This window comes from Dromaius novaehollandiae, chromosome 7 (genome assembly GCF_036370855.1).
Source record: "Dromaius novaehollandiae isolate bDroNov1 chromosome 7, bDroNov1.hap1, whole genome shotgun sequence".
Classification (NCBI taxonomy): Eukaryota; Metazoa; Chordata; class Aves; order Casuariiformes; family Dromaiidae; genus Dromaius; species Dromaius novaehollandiae.
The window spans coordinates 3,583,964-3,604,458 of record NC_088104.1 but is presented as its reverse complement, the minus strand read 5'-3'; the positions used below and the strand labels follow the sequence as shown (position 1 = coordinate 3,604,458).

Here is a 20,495-nt window from a genome sequence, read left to right as displayed (position 1 = left end):
AAATACTGCAGAGTTGTAGGATGCTGCTTCTCCTGCATGTGCTGGGGGAATAGAGCACAGGAGCTTGCCACGTTCACTTGAGCCCAATGCTGACTGTTTTAGTCTGAGATGAGATTACTATGGCATTGGTGAGGTTATTGCTGAAAAATGCTGTCCCTTTTGAAGCTTGAACTTTGAAAATGAAGTTTCAGAAAAAAAGGTTTACAGGAATGATTTTGTTGTCTACAAATTTTCTGGTGTTGAGAGACTAAGAATTCTCATTCTCTTTAAGAAATGACATGAGAAGGAATTTCTGACATCAGAAATGTTAAGTATAAATATAAAAAACCCAGTATTTTCAGTTACCTGTAAAAAAGTTGGGTTTACAGTTTATATTTTTAACTGAAAAATATAACATTTAAATTTTGTATAAGAATCATAGATTTTGAAATGCTTGCTGTACTCCCTTAGATTTTCTGTGGGATGTGGTGGTGTTTTAAAAAGTTGAGCTTGATGCAGAATTTACTGGTTGCAGTTGTTTGTTTTGTGATGAGGAGGGTTCCACTGGGTTTAAAATGTTGTTAGATTTTCACAGCTGTTGCCATGGATTTATAAACTGAGGGATTTTTGGTGGGTAGGTTTCTCCCAGCCTCCTGTTGAAGGATAGATCTAATTTTATGCTCTGAACAGTCTGAATTTACATAATTAAGTTGTAGACTGACCTACTAGATTAAAGGAATTTTTTCAGGTAGCTCCAATAATTTCCTAGTGCTTTTGATGACAAATACTACACATAAGGGAGGGATATTGCGCATAAGTTAGGGAGTGTCAGCAGAAGGGAAAACTTTTTAGTGTAAGACATTTTTAATAAAAAAAAATTAAATGATTGCTAGTGAGTATACCAAATCATAAAAGAAACTAGAGAGAATGTAAACCAACACTTCTGCAGTTTTTAATTCCCCTTAAAAATGTCAGCAAGCTAACCTTTCTTTATAGAAAAGAATCAGGAAAAAAAATCTGAGCTGATAATTCATACTATCAAGTCGTTTCCCAAAGCTAGTTTAAGGAAGAAAAGTGTATATTAAAATATCTTGCACATTATTGCTGCCTGCTGAATTATAGTCTAAAATGCAGAAGTGCAAAGCAGAACTTAATATTTAAATAATTTCCATTTTATACTAAGAGTGCAAAAATTTTGTTGTTCAGTTTCCTTACCAGTACTTTCTTCTGTCCTGTACGCTCCCAAATCCTTCACTCAGGGGAACTATGTAAGTGTACATAAAATTAAGCTAGCATATTTCAAAGTCAGGATAATAGCTTTGTAATCAGTAATAAATATCTAATTTAAAGATAATTAGAAATGCCTGTCATAGATAAACATATGATTTTTAAGTAAAAGTAGTTTCTCCTTGCTTAGGAGGTGATAAGACTGTAGACTAAATGTGATTAATGATCTTTGCAGATGTTGCTTTATATGCTTAGGCTTTGAGAAGTAGAGCAGTCTAGACTGTCTGTCTGCATTCTCCTACAGCTTTGATCTTGATTAAAACTGGTTCTGTTACATCTATCATCTTCCTTTTTTGAACCTCACAAACTGTCTTAACTTTTTTGTATGTATGTCTCTTTATATAGGAAGATACCAAGTATCTTCTCTGAATACTGTAAAAATTGCAAATTTGGATATGCTCAGCAACCAGCAATAAATAGGTGTTTTGTCTTTTGAAAGCCTGAAAACTGTAATTTGAGTTCAAATACAGCCAAAGTTACTCTATATAGTAAGTTACTTGATTTCATAGGGAGTGAATCAGCGTAACATTTTGTTTAAAAAAAAAGAAGTGTCGTTCCCCCCCCCCGCCCCGGTGGATATATACCTAAAGATAGTTGGTGGCTTCTGTAGTCTCTGACTCTGTGATTTTCTTCTTGCTGCAGTCATCTGTGTTTCTGTTGGGTCTGATATTAATGTTCTGTTAGTATCTGTTTTATTCTGCCAAACCAAGGCATGCGCACGCACACCTTCCTCCCACACCCCCCACCATCCTCACAACTAAGGGTGTTTCAGCCAGGCTGTTTCAAGCTGTTTAAAGGATCAAAAGCAGCAGTGACAAGTACAGAACCCGAATATAATAATTTATGAGGGATTGGTAAGTGCACACTAAATGGCAAAGCAAAAAACTTGAAAGGAGACAGATTTTCTAAAATTTTTTTATTTTGGTATTAAATCTTTTATTGCTTTGGGAGATAATTAACTTCATTTTAACACTCTTTAAGTACAACTGGAAATGTTTTTCTGAGATGCAGAAAAACTAGATTTTCTGTTTATTTGCTTATTTATTGAGTGAAGATTGTATAGGGCCAATTTGAAAACTTGATATATTTTATGGGGAAGTTTTAAATGAAAGGAATCCTTTTAATACTAATAAATTATATGATGGTCATTCAGTAAAACATTTTGGGTAGTTCTGTTAAGTATTAAAACAGATAGATTTTTATTTTTATTATACGTTATGCTGTTGCCACTAAGTGCATTACATAAGTCTGTTGGTAAAATTGTTTATGTGAAGCGTGTGGTTTGTAGTTTCTAGACCGCAGTGGTGTCTTAAATCCAAGGTGGGGAACATGGCCCATTACAATATGTTCTTCAAGTACACAAAATGGACAGATTGCTGGATACTTTACATCTGTACACAAGACATGACCTGAGAAAAGGTAGCTGGATAATAAATAATATTTAATGCATATGCAACTCTTGTAAGTCTGTTTTGGAGGCAGCGAGTTGTGCATTACTCTGTCCTTTGACGTCGTTTGTTTGTTTTTCCCCCTCCCCAGTCCTTAGTTATACAATGCTAAAACTGTTTCAGTTTTGTTGTATCATCTGCAGTGATGTGTGGGGGTTGTTTTTTATTTTAATTCTGTAACAAAATTAATATTTTTTATATTAGAGCATGATTACCACTATGGAGATCTGTAACCGCATGGATGCGGACTAGGGTCATAGCGTTGTGCTTCTTAACCTGCTGTGAAGGCTCTTTCTGTCTGTTCATCATTTATTGCTACTTACGTTGCATTAAAGAGGACGGCTGGACAGCAGGGAGGTAGGCCATTCGGCTTATTGCTGCTGCTGCTGCTGCTTTTGGTCAGCTAGACCTCTTCCAGAGAGCTTTTATCTTCCATGGGAGCAAAGGAACGTTCTCAGCTAGGAGAATTTTCTGGAGTACAAGGTACAAGAAGGAAGGATTGTAATAGAAGCGATAAGATAAGTACAGGAAGCTGCATTGGAAGTAAAGCTTGGAGGCACTCAAGGAAGGCAAGGAACAGACCTGCTCCTCAGCCCAGCCCAATTCTGGAAATACTGGAAAGAAGATATTCCTACTTACCCAGATGGAGCTGTGTGGAGCTATTGCAACTCAGGAATCCCCTGAAAGCTGTTGAAGTGAGATTGATTGCAGTTGACATAGCAATCAGGGGAAAATTAATCAAAATAAAAGATTTGAATGCAAGTCTCAAACAGCAGATCTGAGCACCCCCTATTCTAAAAGCATTGCCCAGTACTTAATTGATTTACTGGCTGGACCAGAGTTGCCATTTCACATGTATGTGCTTTTGTAGTTGAGAACCATTTGGGGCTCCCTTATACCCCTCGTTCAGTATATAGACCTTTGTTTCCTGAGAATATTTGCTTAATAAAACTCTGGTAGATTATCTTAATACTTTGAATTAACATATTGAAATGCTAACACTAAACATTTTATACAACACTTTGACAAATGGATTCTTAAGGCCTTCTTGCAAAGTTAAATAAAACAGAACTGGCTGGCTTGAATGCTTTCTCTAAGGCAAATTTTCATTGATTTGCATGCTGTAAACATCTTTGGTTTAGGATTATTTTACCATGGTCTAGATATTCAGGGCTTATAGTACCAAAATTCAGTTTGTTCATGATTTTTGCTTACAGTCAAATAACAAAGTCAGTAAAGGTAAATTTTTAGTATAGTTGTGAATACTTTCCATAACAAATTTGGAGGAAAGCATGGACTTAGGTTCTGTTGACTTCAGTTTTACCAAGTATATGTGCATGGTTCATCTTAAATGGAAATTTACTTTGAAGTCGTAGTTATTAAATGTTTAGATGTTTAAAACACGCTTTCATTATCTTCATACCTGGAGGTAATTCCAGGACTAATCTTGAATTTAAAGGTGTTTTCAGTGAGACATTTTAGACTGACAGCAAATTAATAATTTTTGTTTCTCATATGCAATCACAAATAGGAAGAATGTATTTTTTTCTGTAATTAGATTTTTTTTGTCTCAATTATTTGATGTGGATAGATTGTGTAGTCTTCCAAATAATTTTATTTTTACATTTCAGGGAGTAGAGAGATGGTTTCTAGATGACTAGAATTTAACTAATATTCGCTCTAATGAGGGAAAGAGGATGATTCCTTACTGTTCTAGTTTCTCCAGTGTAGAGGTTGAGTTAACAGCAATTCAGAAGCATTTTTCTCTTTGTGGAAGAATGATGATATAATAATCCATATCCTGACTTCTTTTCAGAGGGCTTTCTGGAGAGATTATTGCTTTTGCCACTTATCAGGGGTAAACCGTTAGAAGCACGTGCGCAGTCGCTTCTTTGTGCACAAGAAACTGTTTTAGTATTTATTTGGAGTTAGCTTATGTTTCATTGAGCCCTGATATTTCGAAATGTCTGTGCTTGCCTTGGTTCACATCGAACATCAAACACCAATAGAAAAGACTTTTTCAGGAGAAATACTGAGTATGAAAATGTAGACTATTTGTAAGTGCTTGTATGTAGGTAAGGGAAATAAAAGCTGCTGTCTTGCATCACTTCTATATTGATTTGATTCTCATGTTAGATCAGTGCTGATTTATTCAAGACAGCTGTTGTAGCAGTTGATGCACTTAACTGTTCTAATAACAATAAATATCCTGCTTGTCCCATGTGTAGCGTATTCTTAAAGTCACTGTTACACAATTATACTGTAGAGCACAAATACAGGTTTTAAATAAGTGTTTTTTAAATTGTTCCCTTTTCTAGTCAGTTATTTTTGAATCTTTGCTGACAAATACAACCTAATGAGATGGTTAAGTTTTAGTATGTGTTATCTTGAGTTTAGTAGCCTAATTTTAGTTTTGAAATACTTCATTTTTAAATATGTCCTGCTAGTTGTCGATCTTGCTTTTCCATATACAGTTAGTATTGGTATCAAAAAAAATAACACAATGGATAGCAGAAAATCTGCTTGATAGGGATACATAAAGCTTAAGAAAAATGGAGCAGAGGAATAGTCTAATATTGGGATATGTTAGGAAATTGTTGTTGTTCCATTGCTTTTTTTGTCTTGGTGTGAATCTTAAATATCCTGAAGTTTTTGATAGCCTACCAATCACTTAGATCAGAATTTATTCTACATGAAAACGGGCATAATAATGCTCCCTAATGAAATTCTGTTAGTTCTCACTTCCTGAGGCAAACCTCAGTTTGATGTAGTGTTTTCAGAGCATGGGAAGGTGATGATAGGGGTTAAAAGTAATAAGGGTACTTAAATTGTGAGTATTACATATGGTGAAAATATTAACTTAATGCAAACTCTCTAAGATAGTTGGGCTCTAGATGTCCCTTTTCTTCTCTAGAGAATAATTCCAGGACTAGATACTCCCAGCAGAAGTTCTCTGTACTCTTCCATCGTTCGTTCAGGACTCAGACCTTTTTTGCTGAAGGTGAGTACTGTGGTTCACAAAGAGTCTAGTAGTTCAGGTTTTGTATACCTGTAACTATGTGCGTTATTGCGTTTGGAACGTACACCCAAAGGCTTAGAGGTATAAGAGAGTTTTCTAGGAGCTTGAACGCAAGAAAAGTATGGATCTGGCGTATCAACGGTGTTCTTGTCCATAAAAATATGGGCTGTTTCAGGCTCTGTGAATGGGAACTTTTACATAATCTTCAGATTGAATTTCTGATACAAGGAGCAAAATAATGCAGTCTGAGGGGGGCCAAATCTGTTGCAAGCGACAGCCAGTTTAGCTGGAGGTACAGAGGCAGTTTTGCTGTGTGTGTGTTTTGGGGTTTTTTTGTTGTTCTTTTTAATATACTCAGTACTGATTTTGGAACATAAAGTAAAAACACAGAATCTTTGTCAATACAGAGAAGGTTTGGAACTTTATATAAACAGGATGAAAATAGAAATGGAATTAAACCGATACAGCAAAATTCAAGGTTATGCAACATTTTTTTGCTTTAGAAAGAGGGTTCAGCAGTCAAAGGCATATTAACATTTTTATGATGATAGGTATTTACTCAAATGCATAATGCTGTAGTTTGACAGTTGTTTAAGTTTAGCAGCTGAAGGAAGGGATTACTTCCAGCTATTTGTGCCAGTTCAGCTTTTTGTGAGGCTGTACAGCATAGTCTGCTTTTTTGATTGCACTACAACTTAAAAAATGTATTTCAAGCTGTGGTCTTGCATTGTAACAGAGAAACCATGAGCTACTAATGTGATTTGGCTGTGATGCATGCAGTCCTAAAATACCTTTGAAGGAGTGTTTCCTGGAGGTTGAAAACAATGCTGATACCATAGAAGTTTCCAGAAAAGTCTCACCTCAAATGCCGAATGTAATTCTGGCCAGCCTGTTCAAGAAAGATGGACTTGGGAAGGAGCACGTCAGGCCTACTATGGTGATGAGGCGGTGAAGTGAAAGGGACGCAGGAAGAGCCTGACCATTGACTGTGCAAAATCAAGATTGAAGTAGAGCATCATGATTCTCCATAAATTTGTTGCAGAGCAAAATTGGCAGAGTTTCCAGCTGAGATGAGTGGGTGAACAATGAAAGGCTTGAAGTTTTCAGTACTGAACCCCGCCTTTCTCCAAACATATTATTCTATTTGCCTCCATGTCCGAGGCAATCCCTCCTTCCATTTACACAGTTCTGGTACCTACATGTTTCATACTGTTTAGCTGCCATCTCAGATAACATTTTTCCTCTATGCAGTCTGTAGAGAAGCAGGAAATTTGCTTGCATTTCTAAGCTGTCAGGATAGTGTTTGTTTGAAGGTACCTCCCTTTTCTCGTAGAAAAGTCTTTCTGTGTGTATTTCTAGCATTGGTGGCGTGGTTTGGCCCTGGAACTGGTGTGTTTCAGCCTATAAATCTTGTAGAATTTAAACTTCTTGTGAGTTTTGAGCTCTGTGTCATTTGTTAAAGCTTTTTCCCCTTACAAAATCAGTAGACAGTAGAGGAGATCTCTTTTTGGTAGTGTTCCTTTCAGCTGGAGAATTTCAGACTTTCTACAGTTTTTGCACTCTGACAAGTTGTGGACTAAGAACCATTTGAAATATTTTTTAAGTATATAGTTAGATATGTAAGCAAGTCAAGTACAGGTTTCCTGATTTATTTATTTATTTTTTCTCCCAAATCATATTACAAACCTGGAGAACCGAAGTTTAATATTGCTATCCAAGAAACTATACTAAAACTTACAAGCTTACTGTAGGGCCCATATAGACTTGTAAACTCCTATGTTTTTAATGATAAGTAATCAGTAAGGCACTTCTCCTCCTCCCCGCCCCCAGCCCTTTGCAACATCACCCATTCCCATGGGTGTTATCAGAAGAAATACAGAATGATAAAACACTATTTCCTGCTTGTGAAAACATCAAAGCTGACCCCTTCTAGTGTATTTTGGCAGTCTGTTCCTGGGTATAGAGAGTGTTTGAGAGAGCACTATAGGAACAAATAGAATAATATATATGGACAAGCACTTGAAAAGGACTCCAGTATAGTCACTGAGGTTTTTCAAGATGCTGTCCCTTACCTATGCAACATTTTCTGTCCTTATTTGTGGCCCCTAGAACAGTATGTTGCATACAATTTAAATTTTTTGGTGACTAATTTTGTAGTGGCTATTCTGTCCTCTAAGTAACTTGCATAATGTGCAGTCCCAGTGGTCCTTCTGGCCATTCTGTTGAAATAATTTATTCTAATAAACTTCTTCATTCTCTATATATTTGTAGATCTGTGTGCTTAGAATAAGTTTAATTTCATCTGGAACATAGAATTCATAAATCAATTTAAGTAACCTTACTGTCCTAAGTATAGGTAGCTGCAAGGCTGGACTTCTCCCTTCAATTCTCTTATATACTAGGTTTTCTAGTGAACAGGCAAAAAAAAAGTCTTATTCTCTCACAAGAGTGTTCTTGCGTATATATCCTTACCAGCCTGGTCATTAGTGCTTAGAACAGAGTGAAGTTCAACTACACTGCAAGGGACTCGTCTGGGTAGGTCATACAGCCATGAAATACAGATGTAATTACTCATTTCAGACTTCAGTATTGTCATTTGCATCTCTGGCTCAGTAACTACATCTCAGAAAAATATTAGATGGAAATGTGGTCTAGTTAGTGCTGGAAGACATACAGAAATGTGCTTGAAATTGCTTTATTCTTAGTTCCCTTCTAATTAAGGAAGTGTTAGGTACACATTAGGAGAGCCCATCAGAGCAGTCTACATATACAGACTGGCTTCCAGAAGCCTTGGATCTCGGCACCATCAAATAATCTTTGTAGCCTTTTTGGCAGTTTTCATGATTTTAGCTTACAGATTTTGATAGATTTCATAAACCAACAAGCAAATGCATCTTCTCTTTGACTGGAAGCCCTTGTGCTCATGACGTGGTGTCACCAACCAAGTATTCCCTAAAAGAAATGGGAGATGGGAGCGGGACACACAAAATAATGAAGATGATCATGATCACACCTCTGGATTATTAATAAAATCCTAGTGTACTGAAACCATTCCTGCCTTACAGACCAGTAAGGTTTTGTTGCTCAGTTTCAGGATTACAAAATATAACCCAGATGATAAACTTCTGGAAGTTTATGTTTCCCTTTCCCTTCTGGTCGTAGCATAGTGGTATCTGTGATAGAGAACTTGTACTTCATCTGGTATCTTTATTTATTAATCTCTTTCTGAGTTAGGGCTATGTCAGTATAGTTCTTCTTGTTAGATATGCGTGGATATCATTGTTTACCTTTAAAAAAGAAAAGAAATCCACTGGCTAAAATTTTTTTCAGGCATTTGTATAGACTTTCTGTTTGAAAAAAATGGTAGACAGTCCTTCAAATTCCTGCTGAAGTGAGCTTGTCCAGAGCGCTCATGTAAAATCTAATAAATCTGTTTTCTGTACTGCTAACAATTATGGGGTATCTTGTATTAACAACAGTTCAGAAGTTCAGTAGCAAGTGCTGGTTCTTTTTTCTTGCTGCAACTGTTTTGGATGAGCACAAATGTATAGTGGTACAACAGCAAACTAATTGCAACACTGTGCACAGAGTATGTTAAATGTTATCTGTGTTCATGCTGAAATTAAATTCTATCATTTACTTGGATATTTTTCTTTTACAAACTGCCAGACTTAAGGTTCAGTCCATGGGATCATCTTGGTGCTTTGTTCGTGGCTTCTTTCAACGATAGCAGTTCGCCCTTTGAGATTCAGTAGTAGACTTCCGGAGGACCTGACAGTTTTCATGAGAAAACCATTTGTCAGCACTCGGAATATTTGTAGGAGTTTCATTATAGACATATTCCTAAATTGGGACCCAGATAGACTTTTTTCTTTGTTATAAATGCCAACTGCCCTTCTCCTCTAAGATTTAGCTTCATTGTTGCAGAGGGGGTGGTTATAAGCAGATGTTTTCTCTGTGCAGTGGGCTCAGGGCTGCCTTTATGTGTGATTTCCTCTTCTCTTTTTCACTTGCTTTCACCTTGTTCCTGTTTCTCTATTTTGAAAGATTAAGCCAAGGTTGTTCCAGTATGTCCATGCATCAGTTCTGTCTGGCAGACCTATTGCAAATGTCCACTCAGCTCTTAGGAAGACATTATAGGTTTTATTTATATAAATATATATATAAATATATATATATTATATATATATGTAGTTATAGATATGCTCCATTCAGATCCGAAGTCACTACACTAACAATTTGGGTTTTGGCCAGTTGAATATGTTGCACTGATTCAGAGCCTTAATGCATAAGAAAGCCTGATTGTGGAGAAGACATGAGGAAAAAATGTTTGTGCAAAGTTGATTTTAATGTAACTTCAGAATTTCATCAAATTCAGCTTGTCTATGGCTAGGCTTGGCAGCAAAAGAAAGGGAATGGCACGTATGAGATAAATCCAGGACTTCTGCTTTATTGCACTGACAGAACCAAATTGTTCAATCTGTTGCCTCATCTGTTTCTTGCCATAGCTGGGAGATCTAAAGGTCAGGCCATCTCAACACAAAGAAATAATAGTTAACATGCTGTATCTCACAGTGTTACCAGCTGGCTAGTGCATTTCTCCTATTGAACATCTAGGCTCTTTCCCAAAAAGCATAAGCAACATCCTCTGCCTATTTTGGGAACGCGTCAATGTCAGAAGTTCCTGGAGGTGGTGGTGTGGGATGCCCAGCATTGCAGTGCTGCGCTTAGCTCTGAGGCCCAGTGCTCTTCCAAGAGCGTTGCAGTAATTTTCAGTTTGAAATAATTCTTATCACCCCGAGATGCAACTTTTTGGTCCCTCTATAGTAGGCTCCGCAGTGGTGTTTACTTAGGAAATTTAACTTCCTATCAGTTGTCTGAGGAGGTGCTACATGATGGATGCTTTTCCCAGTGTACCAGTCCCCCTCGTCCCACCTCTTACGCTGCCCCATAGAGCGCCTGCCTGATGGGCATTTCAGCTCGCAAACGAAGCCGGGGTTATAACTGCTCTGTACGTTATATCCTTGTGTAGGAGTATGAAAAGGGAGAAACATGGGTATGGCTACAATGGTATAGCTTGTGTATCAAAATGACATTGGATGTAATGAGTGATACAAATAAATATGTATGATATTGGCTTACAGGTACTGCTACTGAAATTACTAAACCTGATCTTCAGCATGGTGTGTTATGTAAGTGTCTCTCTTGGATATATCAGATAAGGGTATAAGCAAAGTAAACCTGCTTTGTCATCCTTCTGACCCTTCCTTAATTTTGAAATGAGTTCTCTGACTCTGTAGGTAGTTATAGTCATTCTCCCTCTCTGTTTTTTTCCATGTTTTTTAATATGTGTTAAATGCTGGAGCTCAGATGAAGATTAATGACATCCTCTTGGCAGCCTTTGACAAGAGAAAAACAGAAGTAAAAAGCCAGTTATTCCTCCCTTCTCCCCTGGCTGCACCAGTGCTTTTGGATATGTGAGAATGCTTTTTCACACTATATCCACTAGGAAGGTCTTTCCAACTCTAAACTTTCAGTTTTCCATTACCCCATATTTTGTTAATGGTTTTATGCTGTAGCAACCCTTTATCTTTCCAGAAACCAGACTGGTCCTTCATATGGCTAACTTCACAGAACTATGAAGTTAGTGCCACTTCAAGGTGCTTCAGTCTGTTAATACTTGCTGATTTTTGCTGTAGGCTGTCAGCAGACATAAGTGCATCAATTATGCTTGTAACTTAAAAACTTAAAAGTTTCTGAACTTTGGATTTTGAGAACACCAAGATGGTAGGAAGAAAATCACACAATATCAGGATGAGTTGGCTAGTCTGCTAGTCTGTGATGGTCCACCAGCGTGTTTAATACTGATGGTATTCGTGATTTTGGCCTCCAAACACCTCTTGGTTTTTATTGTCTGAAGCCTGCAGGTTGGTGGTTGTGGTTGATGCCGCTGTGGGCTGGCAGGTGACACGAGAAGGGGAGACGTGCCTCTGGGCCCTTTGACAGTGGAAGCACCTGGTTATTGAGTTACGGCATAAAGACATGATGCCTTTTATCACGGAGCTGGTTGACTAGGGATCGCACAGCACAGAATCTGCTCTGTTCTCGGAGATCGGGGATCGCTGCCTCACAGCTCCCGGTCTAGATTCCGGCTGCTCTCTTGACAAATCATAATGACACCAAAGTTGTTATTTAGCGTAGTGTATCTTATACTTTAGTGCTTTCTGTAAAGAGGTTGAATTACAGATGAGAGGTAGGGGGAAAATGTTAAGGTTTTAAAACTGAATTTATGAATGGAATTTATGTTTCGGAGATAAATGAATGCTTTTTTTGGCACATGTAATGAGGGAGGAAAAGCCTTTTGGTAAATTCTGCTAGCTAATACTTTTCGTTTGGCTAATATAACGACTAAAGCTTTTCTGTTAAGTATTTTAAAATGCTCAGTTATTGCTACGTGGGGAGAAGTGTTGCCATAACTTGTTCTTTATTTCTCCAAATCTTGATAAGGTAACGAGATCACTGTTAGACTTAACAGAAGATCTTTGTTTTCTTTTCCAACACTTAACTTGGAATGCATGTGAACTCTTTTTTTTTTTTTTTTTTTTTAAGAGTGAGAGATTGTATAGTGATACAAGTATGGTATCGTTTTGACTGTTCAGGTGTGTCTCGGGTTTTAGAAAGCTGTTTAATTGTGATTTACTTTCAATCCCTAAAAGGTGCCATACTTGGCAGATCGGAAACACAAGAGTGTATCTACTACAACGCTAATTGGGAAAAAGATAAAACAAATCGCAGTGGCATTGAACCTTGTTATGGTGATAAGGATAAAAGACGACACTGTTTTGCTACATGGAAGAATATTTCTGGATCCATTGAAATTGTGAAACAAGGTTGCTGGCTGGATGATATCAACTGTTACGACAGGTAAGCAAGTTTTCCTGTAAATTTTCAATTTATGAGTAATTTAATACTCTTCTGCTTGTCCATGTTTTATACAACATCTCCTCTGCAACGGTGGCTAAGAGAAATGTAGGTAATTAGTCTATTTGTTTTTACACACACACGCGTGCGTGTGCACGCACACACACTTTTTTCCTCACTTATCTGGTGTGAGGGAGCTAAATTCATCTAAGTGGTCGTCTTCACAGAATGGCATGAGCTACCTTCTTATATACATATTATTTACTTATTTACTTTTTATATGTTTTTTCTTTACTTTTTTATGTTTTATATGTTAAAAATCATCTGTTTAATATTTTCTTGTTTAGGCCATTAATAATAGCTTTTTCTCAGGGCTTGTTATTGTCAAACAAATACAGCTATTGAAACTAAAATGCAAAATTAGAGTGTTCAGTTTTCCAAAGTCTTTAGAGTAGGAAACTCAGTGCCCTGGCTCTGTTCTTTACTTAAACATGGGAGTGTTGTGCCTGTTTTTTAAAAGCTTGGCTCAGTGGCAGTTCTAAGAGATGTCGAATATTTTAAAATCCCAGTCATTTTTGTGTAACAGATGGTCTAGCAAGTACCCACGAGCAGTAACAGCAGGGCTTGAGTTTCATTAGATACTGGCTGAATAAAGGTCATGACTCTTTTAAGAAAGAGTATTATAGTTCTTTGAAGTATTAGACTAACCTTTATTTGACAAAACAGTTATTTGGAAAGGGAGGAAGTTAAGAAAATAGTGGGTCTTTGTTAAGATGTATTTTTTAAATACGGCTAAAAATAATTTTATAAAAACTTTCCTTTTCTGTTTCTTAAATATTGAATGAGTAGAAGAAAACATTATAGTCATTTCTATCAAATGAAAAGTTTCCCTACTCACTGAGATATTTGTTCTCTTTTTACAGGTAGTTTAAAGCTAAATTGAACAGTACTTCTGATTTATATGTTTCTCAGAGAAGTAGCAAAGTATCTCCAAGTTCGCTTGCACAGCATGATTGAAATTGTGCTGTGCTGGAAGGCAAAGGACAGTCAAGGAGTCTTGATTGTTGCTACTGGTATTTAGTAACTGTAAATCAGCCAGGATGGGAAAGTACTTTGATTGTCCCCCCACCACCCCGTTAGTCATAGCTTTGGTGAAGGAGTGAAGGTATTTACAATTTCCAAACTAATTTTATTACTACAAAATGTTAAACTTAGGGATGAAAATAGACTTTTCAGTTTGGAAATGGAAGGACACTATAGCATTGTTACCCCTCTGTTCCCATTTGTATCATTGAACGCTGTGAAAAATTATGGTATTAAGCTCTCTCTTGAGCAGTGGAAAGGAACTGGAAGGAGAAGAAATAAGATGTGGGGAGAAGGAAATAGTTGTAAGGAAAGAGTAAGGAAATAGTTGAAAACTGAGTGAAAACTTGTCTGGCTCTAAGACCTCCTTAACTGTTACTTATGAGAATGCGTGTTGCCATGCTCTTATTTAAAATATCTATTAGACAAAATGTTGTTTCTGAGATTGAAGACCAGTTTACTAAACATGGAGTTACAGTATGATAACGACAGCAGATGAAGAACATCAAAGCATAAGTGCATTATGGAAGTTACAGTATAGTATAGTTATAGTAGTTGGTTCTACAAAATAACCTAATATTTGAAGATGAATAAAAAACTTTTTTTTTTTTAGATTTTCAGCTGTATATAAAAATCCTCAACTATATCTGCAAGATATTCAAATTCTTCTCTTTCTGCTGTCAAGTTGTTTCCTGCATGACTGCTGTTTTCCTTAGCTGACTTGAATAGCTTCAGCTTATCAATTAATTAACTCCTTACACGCAATTAATTCCTGATTAGTGAAGGAAACCTGTCCCTGAGCATAATGTATACAGGGGACATTGTAAAATGCTTTTAAAACTTTTTCTGCTAAAGAATGTCACATTTCTACTTCTCTCCAAACCATGTAATACTGTCCTGTAAAGTTATGGCTAAGCATTAGCCATTCAATCATTTGTCTGTCATGTTTAAATCAAGATAGTGGCCTGTTCTTCAGTACTTTTTGTTAGCTTTTGACATGCATCCTTACAGTGGTTTTCTTGAATGTTGTTTTGGAAATACCAAAATGTGCTGATTCAGTTTCAATATTAATGATATTTCATTGCAATATAAAATGATGAATAAAATTTATTTTAATTACTCTGTTTCTTCTTCAGATTTAACTTTTATTTGGGTAGTACAATTTTCTGGACAAATTACTGAAGTTCACTTCCTATTTTAAATATGAACGTATGTTTTCTCTTGAGCAAAATAGTTTTAAGATTAATAAGATTTATTTATTATTATCTTTTATAGGAATGATTGCATAGAAAAGAAGGACAGCCCTGAAGTGTTTTTCTGTTGTTGTGAAGGCAACATGTGTAATGAACGTTTTTTCTATTTTCCAGAAATGGAGGTCACACAACGTAAGTTAGTCTAACATATTTAGGAAGAAACTGCTTAGCAGTGTTCAGAAACATTTAATGTTGTGCATGTTCAGATCAGACTTTTCAAAATGTTCTGGTCAGCTTTTCCTACCAGAAGGTTTCTGATTCCCAAATGAAGAAGAGCTATGTGCGTTCATATAAAGAGCCTGGAGAATTGCCTGTTCAATTCTTCAGTTCTGAAAGGTCTCTATACTAGAACAAAATAGTTTAAATTGATAAAGGATGCTTCTTTTCTAAGTGTAAGAAAGAAGGATAATCTGAAATAATTTGCTATTCTGAGATATGAGGATCATTGTCAAATCTTACCTTAATTGTGTGATTAAGCTTCTGTAACAGGCTTTAAATCAATGGGGAATAAGCTATATCATCCATGTGTACATGTACCAGCCTGTGAATGCTTTTCTTCTTGAAATAATACTCTCTATATTTCTTTAAACTAATTGGACCTTGTCGTTTCTCTGTAAATTGACACAGTAAGCTTTAAAAAGGGAGAAAGAGTTTCTTCACAGGTTACAAAGAAAATCGGCCAGATTTAACAAACAAATGTTTTAAAAACAATAACTAAAAGATTATGAGATTATTCTTGCTTATCTTATTCCAATCAGGAATCTAATCTTAGTTAGAAAACCAAATAATTTTAACTGAACTGAAAACAGAAGACGTCTTTGAGTACCAAACAGTCAAAGGAAGTTGTTTATGAAATTAAATTACACTTTATGTGAGATTAAAGTAGCCTTCATTGACCCAAGCGACACTCTTATTAAGTTTGTCAGTGTTACTGCTAACACAGTAATTGACATTCTTCTTCATTTTCATTAAACCTCTTTTTGTCCCAAAGATCCGTGGCTCCCCCTGTGTCAGCTACTCCAGCAGCAGGGTTTCTTTGGAATCCTTGCCAAAGTCCTGCAGAAGTGTCTTGAACTAGCGAGTTTTTATTTTCAGCAAGTCAGCAATGCATACAAACTTTGGCAGATTATTTCTAGCCTGTTCTACTTATTAATGAAATCATATTGCATACATTTCAAAGATTAAACTTCTATATTGATTCTTTATTCTTTAAGCGAGGGCAGTTTTGAGAATCTTTTATAAATGCGAACATCTCTTATGCACCGTGGGAACATAGAGGTAGAACTTAAAACACAAACAAAATTAGACATGCCGATCGATAAATCTGGGGATCTAAGTTATTTCTGTGCTTTCTAAAATGTTGCCTTTAAAATATGTTTCAGATTTTTAGAGTGCATTTTAATCAAATATTGCTTGCCTATTGTGCTGATTAGAGTAACTTTTCTAAAAGCAGGACTGTAGATGTTTCAAGCACTGATGATTTTTGATTCTTAAAAGATGTATTGCAGAAAATTAATCTTCATTTTTCCCCCACCAGCAACTTCCAATCCTGTTACACCTAAGCCACCTCTGTTCAATACCTTGCTTTATTCATTGGTGCCTATAATGGGAATCGCAGTGATTGTGCTCTTTTCGTTTTGGATGTACAGACATCACAAGCTAGCGTATCCTCCAGTACTCGTTCCAACCCAAGTAAGTTGCTGCATTATGATTTCATTTTTTTTGAAAGGTAAAGCTATGTCTGAAGAGGAGAGGGGAAAAGGAAGTATGTACTTGTCGCATGGTTGAAGTCTGTGTTACATACCTGGTTTAAAGGTGTTCATACTTATTTTTCTGGTTTTGTGGCTACCACCTTTTTATTAAATACCCTTATCTGCTTTAATTAATTGATATTTGATGAATGTATGAGAAGCTGCTTGATATGTGTATGTGTCTATGAGGGGAAAAAAACTAAACCACACAAAACTTCGGATGGCAATGACTTGATATTGCTGGATGGGTGTGGGAGGTTTGTATTCCCCTGTGGTTAAAAGCACTACTTGTGTGAAAGTTGCCTACAGCTGGTTTCAGGTACTTATGACCGAGCTTTATGTAATGCTTAGCTTAAAAGAAAAATGAAGTAGAGAGGCTAATACAGACTGAACAAGATCATAACGGCAATTAGCAGTGAACAGTAAATAGTAACTAGTGGAAGCATAGCTATTAAAGCATGGAACTGAGATACAGATATCATTTAAATGGAATATAAGCAAAATCTTTAATTGAAACATAGTCACTGGGCTTAGCCTAACTGGTGGCCTTATTGTCATTCCTGTCATCTTTTTCATCTTACTTGTTTACACATTTTGTACTTTGTCTTAAAATTCCCAATTTTACCAGTGTTTGTGTTTTACCTGGAAAATATTTTAGGATCATGATCTTGAAATTTGAAATGTAAATTGACCGTGTTGGGACAAAACAGACTTTTTGGCTGCACGTATGTAGTTCCTACTCTTGTCAGGCTCCAGATGATGCTGTAAGTGTAACTACAGTACTAATACTAGAATTTCCTTTTTTTGTGTTCGGTTGTGTCTAGATATTCGATTAAGATTAGAAGGCCATTATAAAAAGCATTAAGACTGTAAACCCTTCAGAGCCAAAGTAGGAAGGATGAACGAAATATGGTAGTGTATACAGGGAGGTAAAGTGACTTGCCCAGAGTCATAAAAGTGCTGGGTTTTTGAGCGGGAATAGATATTATGCTCCCTAACTCAGGGCAGTGACCTCTCGGCTGGAATACATTGCCTCTCCTCATACAGCAGTTTTTGAGAGGATTGCATTTGAAAAGGGTTACATGAGTTTGCCCTGGACTGCCAACTTCACTGGTATTTTCGGTGTATACTGCTTGACTTCAAGGTATTCCAGGGAGCCTTATTGCCTGTTGTCAAGAAATGAAATTGTTTTGGTTTCAGTTCCATATTAATGAATAAGAAAAGCCCAAGTGGGGAGAGGGAACAGCAGGAGTAAGTACTTGCCAAATGACAAGGACATCATTTAGAGGAAAAATGTGTATTTCCTGTCCCTGCAGAAAATACTGCAGATACTCCAACTTCGTGCAGAGCTATTAGCATGAACTCTTGCGTCCATCAAAATTTTTCTGTATTTTGGACTTTTCATCATCCTAGTAGATTTCACTGTAACGTCAAAGTCATAATTGCCAGATCTGTTAGTGATTTGGGGATGTAATTTCGCTTCTAGACTTAATTAAATATTTGTTAAAGTGACAGAAAAGCAAGTAACTGCTAAATGTGTGTGATATATCAAGAACTTGAATTTTGGTGCTTTTCCTCCAGTTTATTGTAGTTCTTTTGTTGCATGGTTTGTGTTTGATACAGGAGTGGATGCGTCATAAACTTTTAATAAATAGGATAATAATCTGTTTTGTTAATGCTCTGATTATTAATATCTGTTGGGATAAATATATGTTGCATAGGGCTAGTTATGGTGTAATAACGCTTTCTCATCTTGTGGTGAAGGAGCATTAAGGTTCGATGTGGAAAGTCAGGAAAAGCTACTTCTGCTTGAAAAACTAAATGAAATTGTTATGAAAATAGAATGCAAAAAATATTCTAATATATGCAGCAGAATAGTATTTCTCAACTTTAAATTTGATTAAAGCTGATTTGAATAGGAGGCAGAGGAAGTAGGAAGAGATAAATATTAGTACTTTTATAAACACCAAATATTTAAATATTTATATAATGAATAAATTAAATATTAATATAATACTTAATAATAATCAGGGCATGATCTACAGCTTTTAGGCAAATTTTTTTTCTCCCCCAGGTCTCGCTATGCAGAATGATAAAATGGATTGGTCAGATGGGTTGCATAGCAGATATGAACTAGAAACAGTGATTTCTGTATGAGTTATGAAATCAATAACACTTAGAACCTTTTATTCTTTTCCCTTAATTTATTCCGAGAAGATAAAAGGAGTGTTGGGTGCAGTATGCCCTGGTACTAATCTTTCTTCCACTAGAAATTAAAGGTTGGGTGAGGAATGAGTAAAAGATAGAAATGAGGAAATATAGGAGAATGATAAATTTTGGAAGAACTAGGAAAAGAAACATTAAGAAAATAAAAAGTCACAGAACATGGTATAAGGAAAGAAATTGGAAGATTAAAAAAATGAAGTAATATGCAAGAAGAAATGTTCGAACTTACAGTGAAATACAAAGGACAAACATCTGAGAAAATGGAAACAACTTCATTTTCTTTTAAAAGTAAAATTGTTTCACAGTAAAATCAGGCAGGCAGTTCCCGCACAAACTGAGATGCACAGTTGTGTGGGTTATCTTATCTTTGTATTCCCTTCGGATATATAGATAACTATCCAGGAACTTAGGCAGTAGGACTAGTTTATGTAATTAATTAAAGTTTGGAGTTTTTGTTTGCTTTTTTAATGTTTCCTTATTGTTTTCTTTTGGGTATTTTGGCTTGAGAGAGGTCATGGGGAGTTGCTACAGTAGGTTAACTGCTTTTGAACTGCTTGCCAGTATCTGAAGCACAAGTGCATAGCATTTGTTAATTTGTTACTCCATTTGAAACATTTTGGACAGGTTTCCCAAAACAATTTTTTTTTTCCTCCTTTAAGATATCGTGTGAGGTTCCTGTTTGTGCCGCGGGTCCTTAGGCTGGGAGGGGTGGCGAGCCACTGCGGCACGCTCAGCTCAGAGGTGCCGGTGGCAATGGAGGGAGTTGTTATTGCTACCACCACTGCCGGTAGTTTTGGGTTACAAAAGTCTTTGTCTCTAGTTTACGCTATTAACTTTATGCCTCACTATATTGTCTGCTGTCTAGTTAAAGCAGAGTGTCAGATTTTACAAAATCTGTCACTTTTAAAATTCTTAAATGAGTTATTAGCAAATGTAAGTTTGCAAAATATATAACGTTTTGAAAGGACTGGATCACTTTCCTACTTACATTTGATCTTATCATGCGACAAAGGTATATTCATATGTCTGATCAGATTTACCAGAAAATGGGTTAGTGCTTTAAATATTTTGGTCTGTGTGTTTTTATTTAGAAAGCGTTATACTCTTGCTCTGTTAATTTGCAGTCATCAGCACTAAGTACACTGAAAATAAGACTGCAGTCTTTGTGGACAAAGGTGAGCTTTCACTCTCCAACTTAGATGTAGTTTAGATTTCCCCACAGCATCCAACTAATATTCCTGGTAGAAATATGACTGTGGATGGCCAGGAGCTGACATGCTATGCTCATTTATTTTTCAGATTTCTTGAGCTTGGGCCAAGGATGTCAGTTAATGCTAATTACAACTGCAGCGCTAGCACTCTCTCATCTGCTAGATAGGACCATAACCTATTATATAGCATAGTAATTGACACGAATAACATGTTTGTTTTCCATCAATTCACGCAGGTACGGCTCTCCACATTTTACGTCCATACTGGGCAAAGAGAAATTAACCACCTGTACTTCTGTTGAGTGCCCGTGTTATGA

The 20,495-nt window shown here is 36.3% G+C and overlaps 1 protein-coding gene across 4 annotated transcripts in view; it reads left to right on the top strand.

Annotated features, from left to right (window-relative positions):
- The window catches only part of ACVR2A (activin A receptor type 2A), a 65,020-nt gene that overhangs the window by 20,453 nt on the left and 24,072 nt on the right, over positions 1 to 20,495 (top strand). Inside the window, exons 2-6 of one of the 4 annotated variants that reach the window (XM_026097593.2) lie at positions 5,629 to 5,715; positions 10,878 to 10,925; positions 12,450 to 12,657; positions 15,013 to 15,122; positions 16,528 to 16,682. In XM_026097593.2, coding sequence (XP_025953378.1) covers positions 5,629 to 5,715; positions 10,878 to 10,925; positions 12,450 to 12,657; positions 15,013 to 15,122; positions 16,528 to 16,682 — 608 coding nt within the window. The remainder of the gene's footprint in view (positions 1 to 5,628; positions 5,716 to 10,877; positions 10,926 to 12,449; positions 12,658 to 15,012; positions 15,123 to 16,527; positions 16,683 to 20,495) is intronic. The other 3 variants (XM_064514576.1, XM_064514575.1, XM_026097596.2) reach the window with 3 other exon arrangements.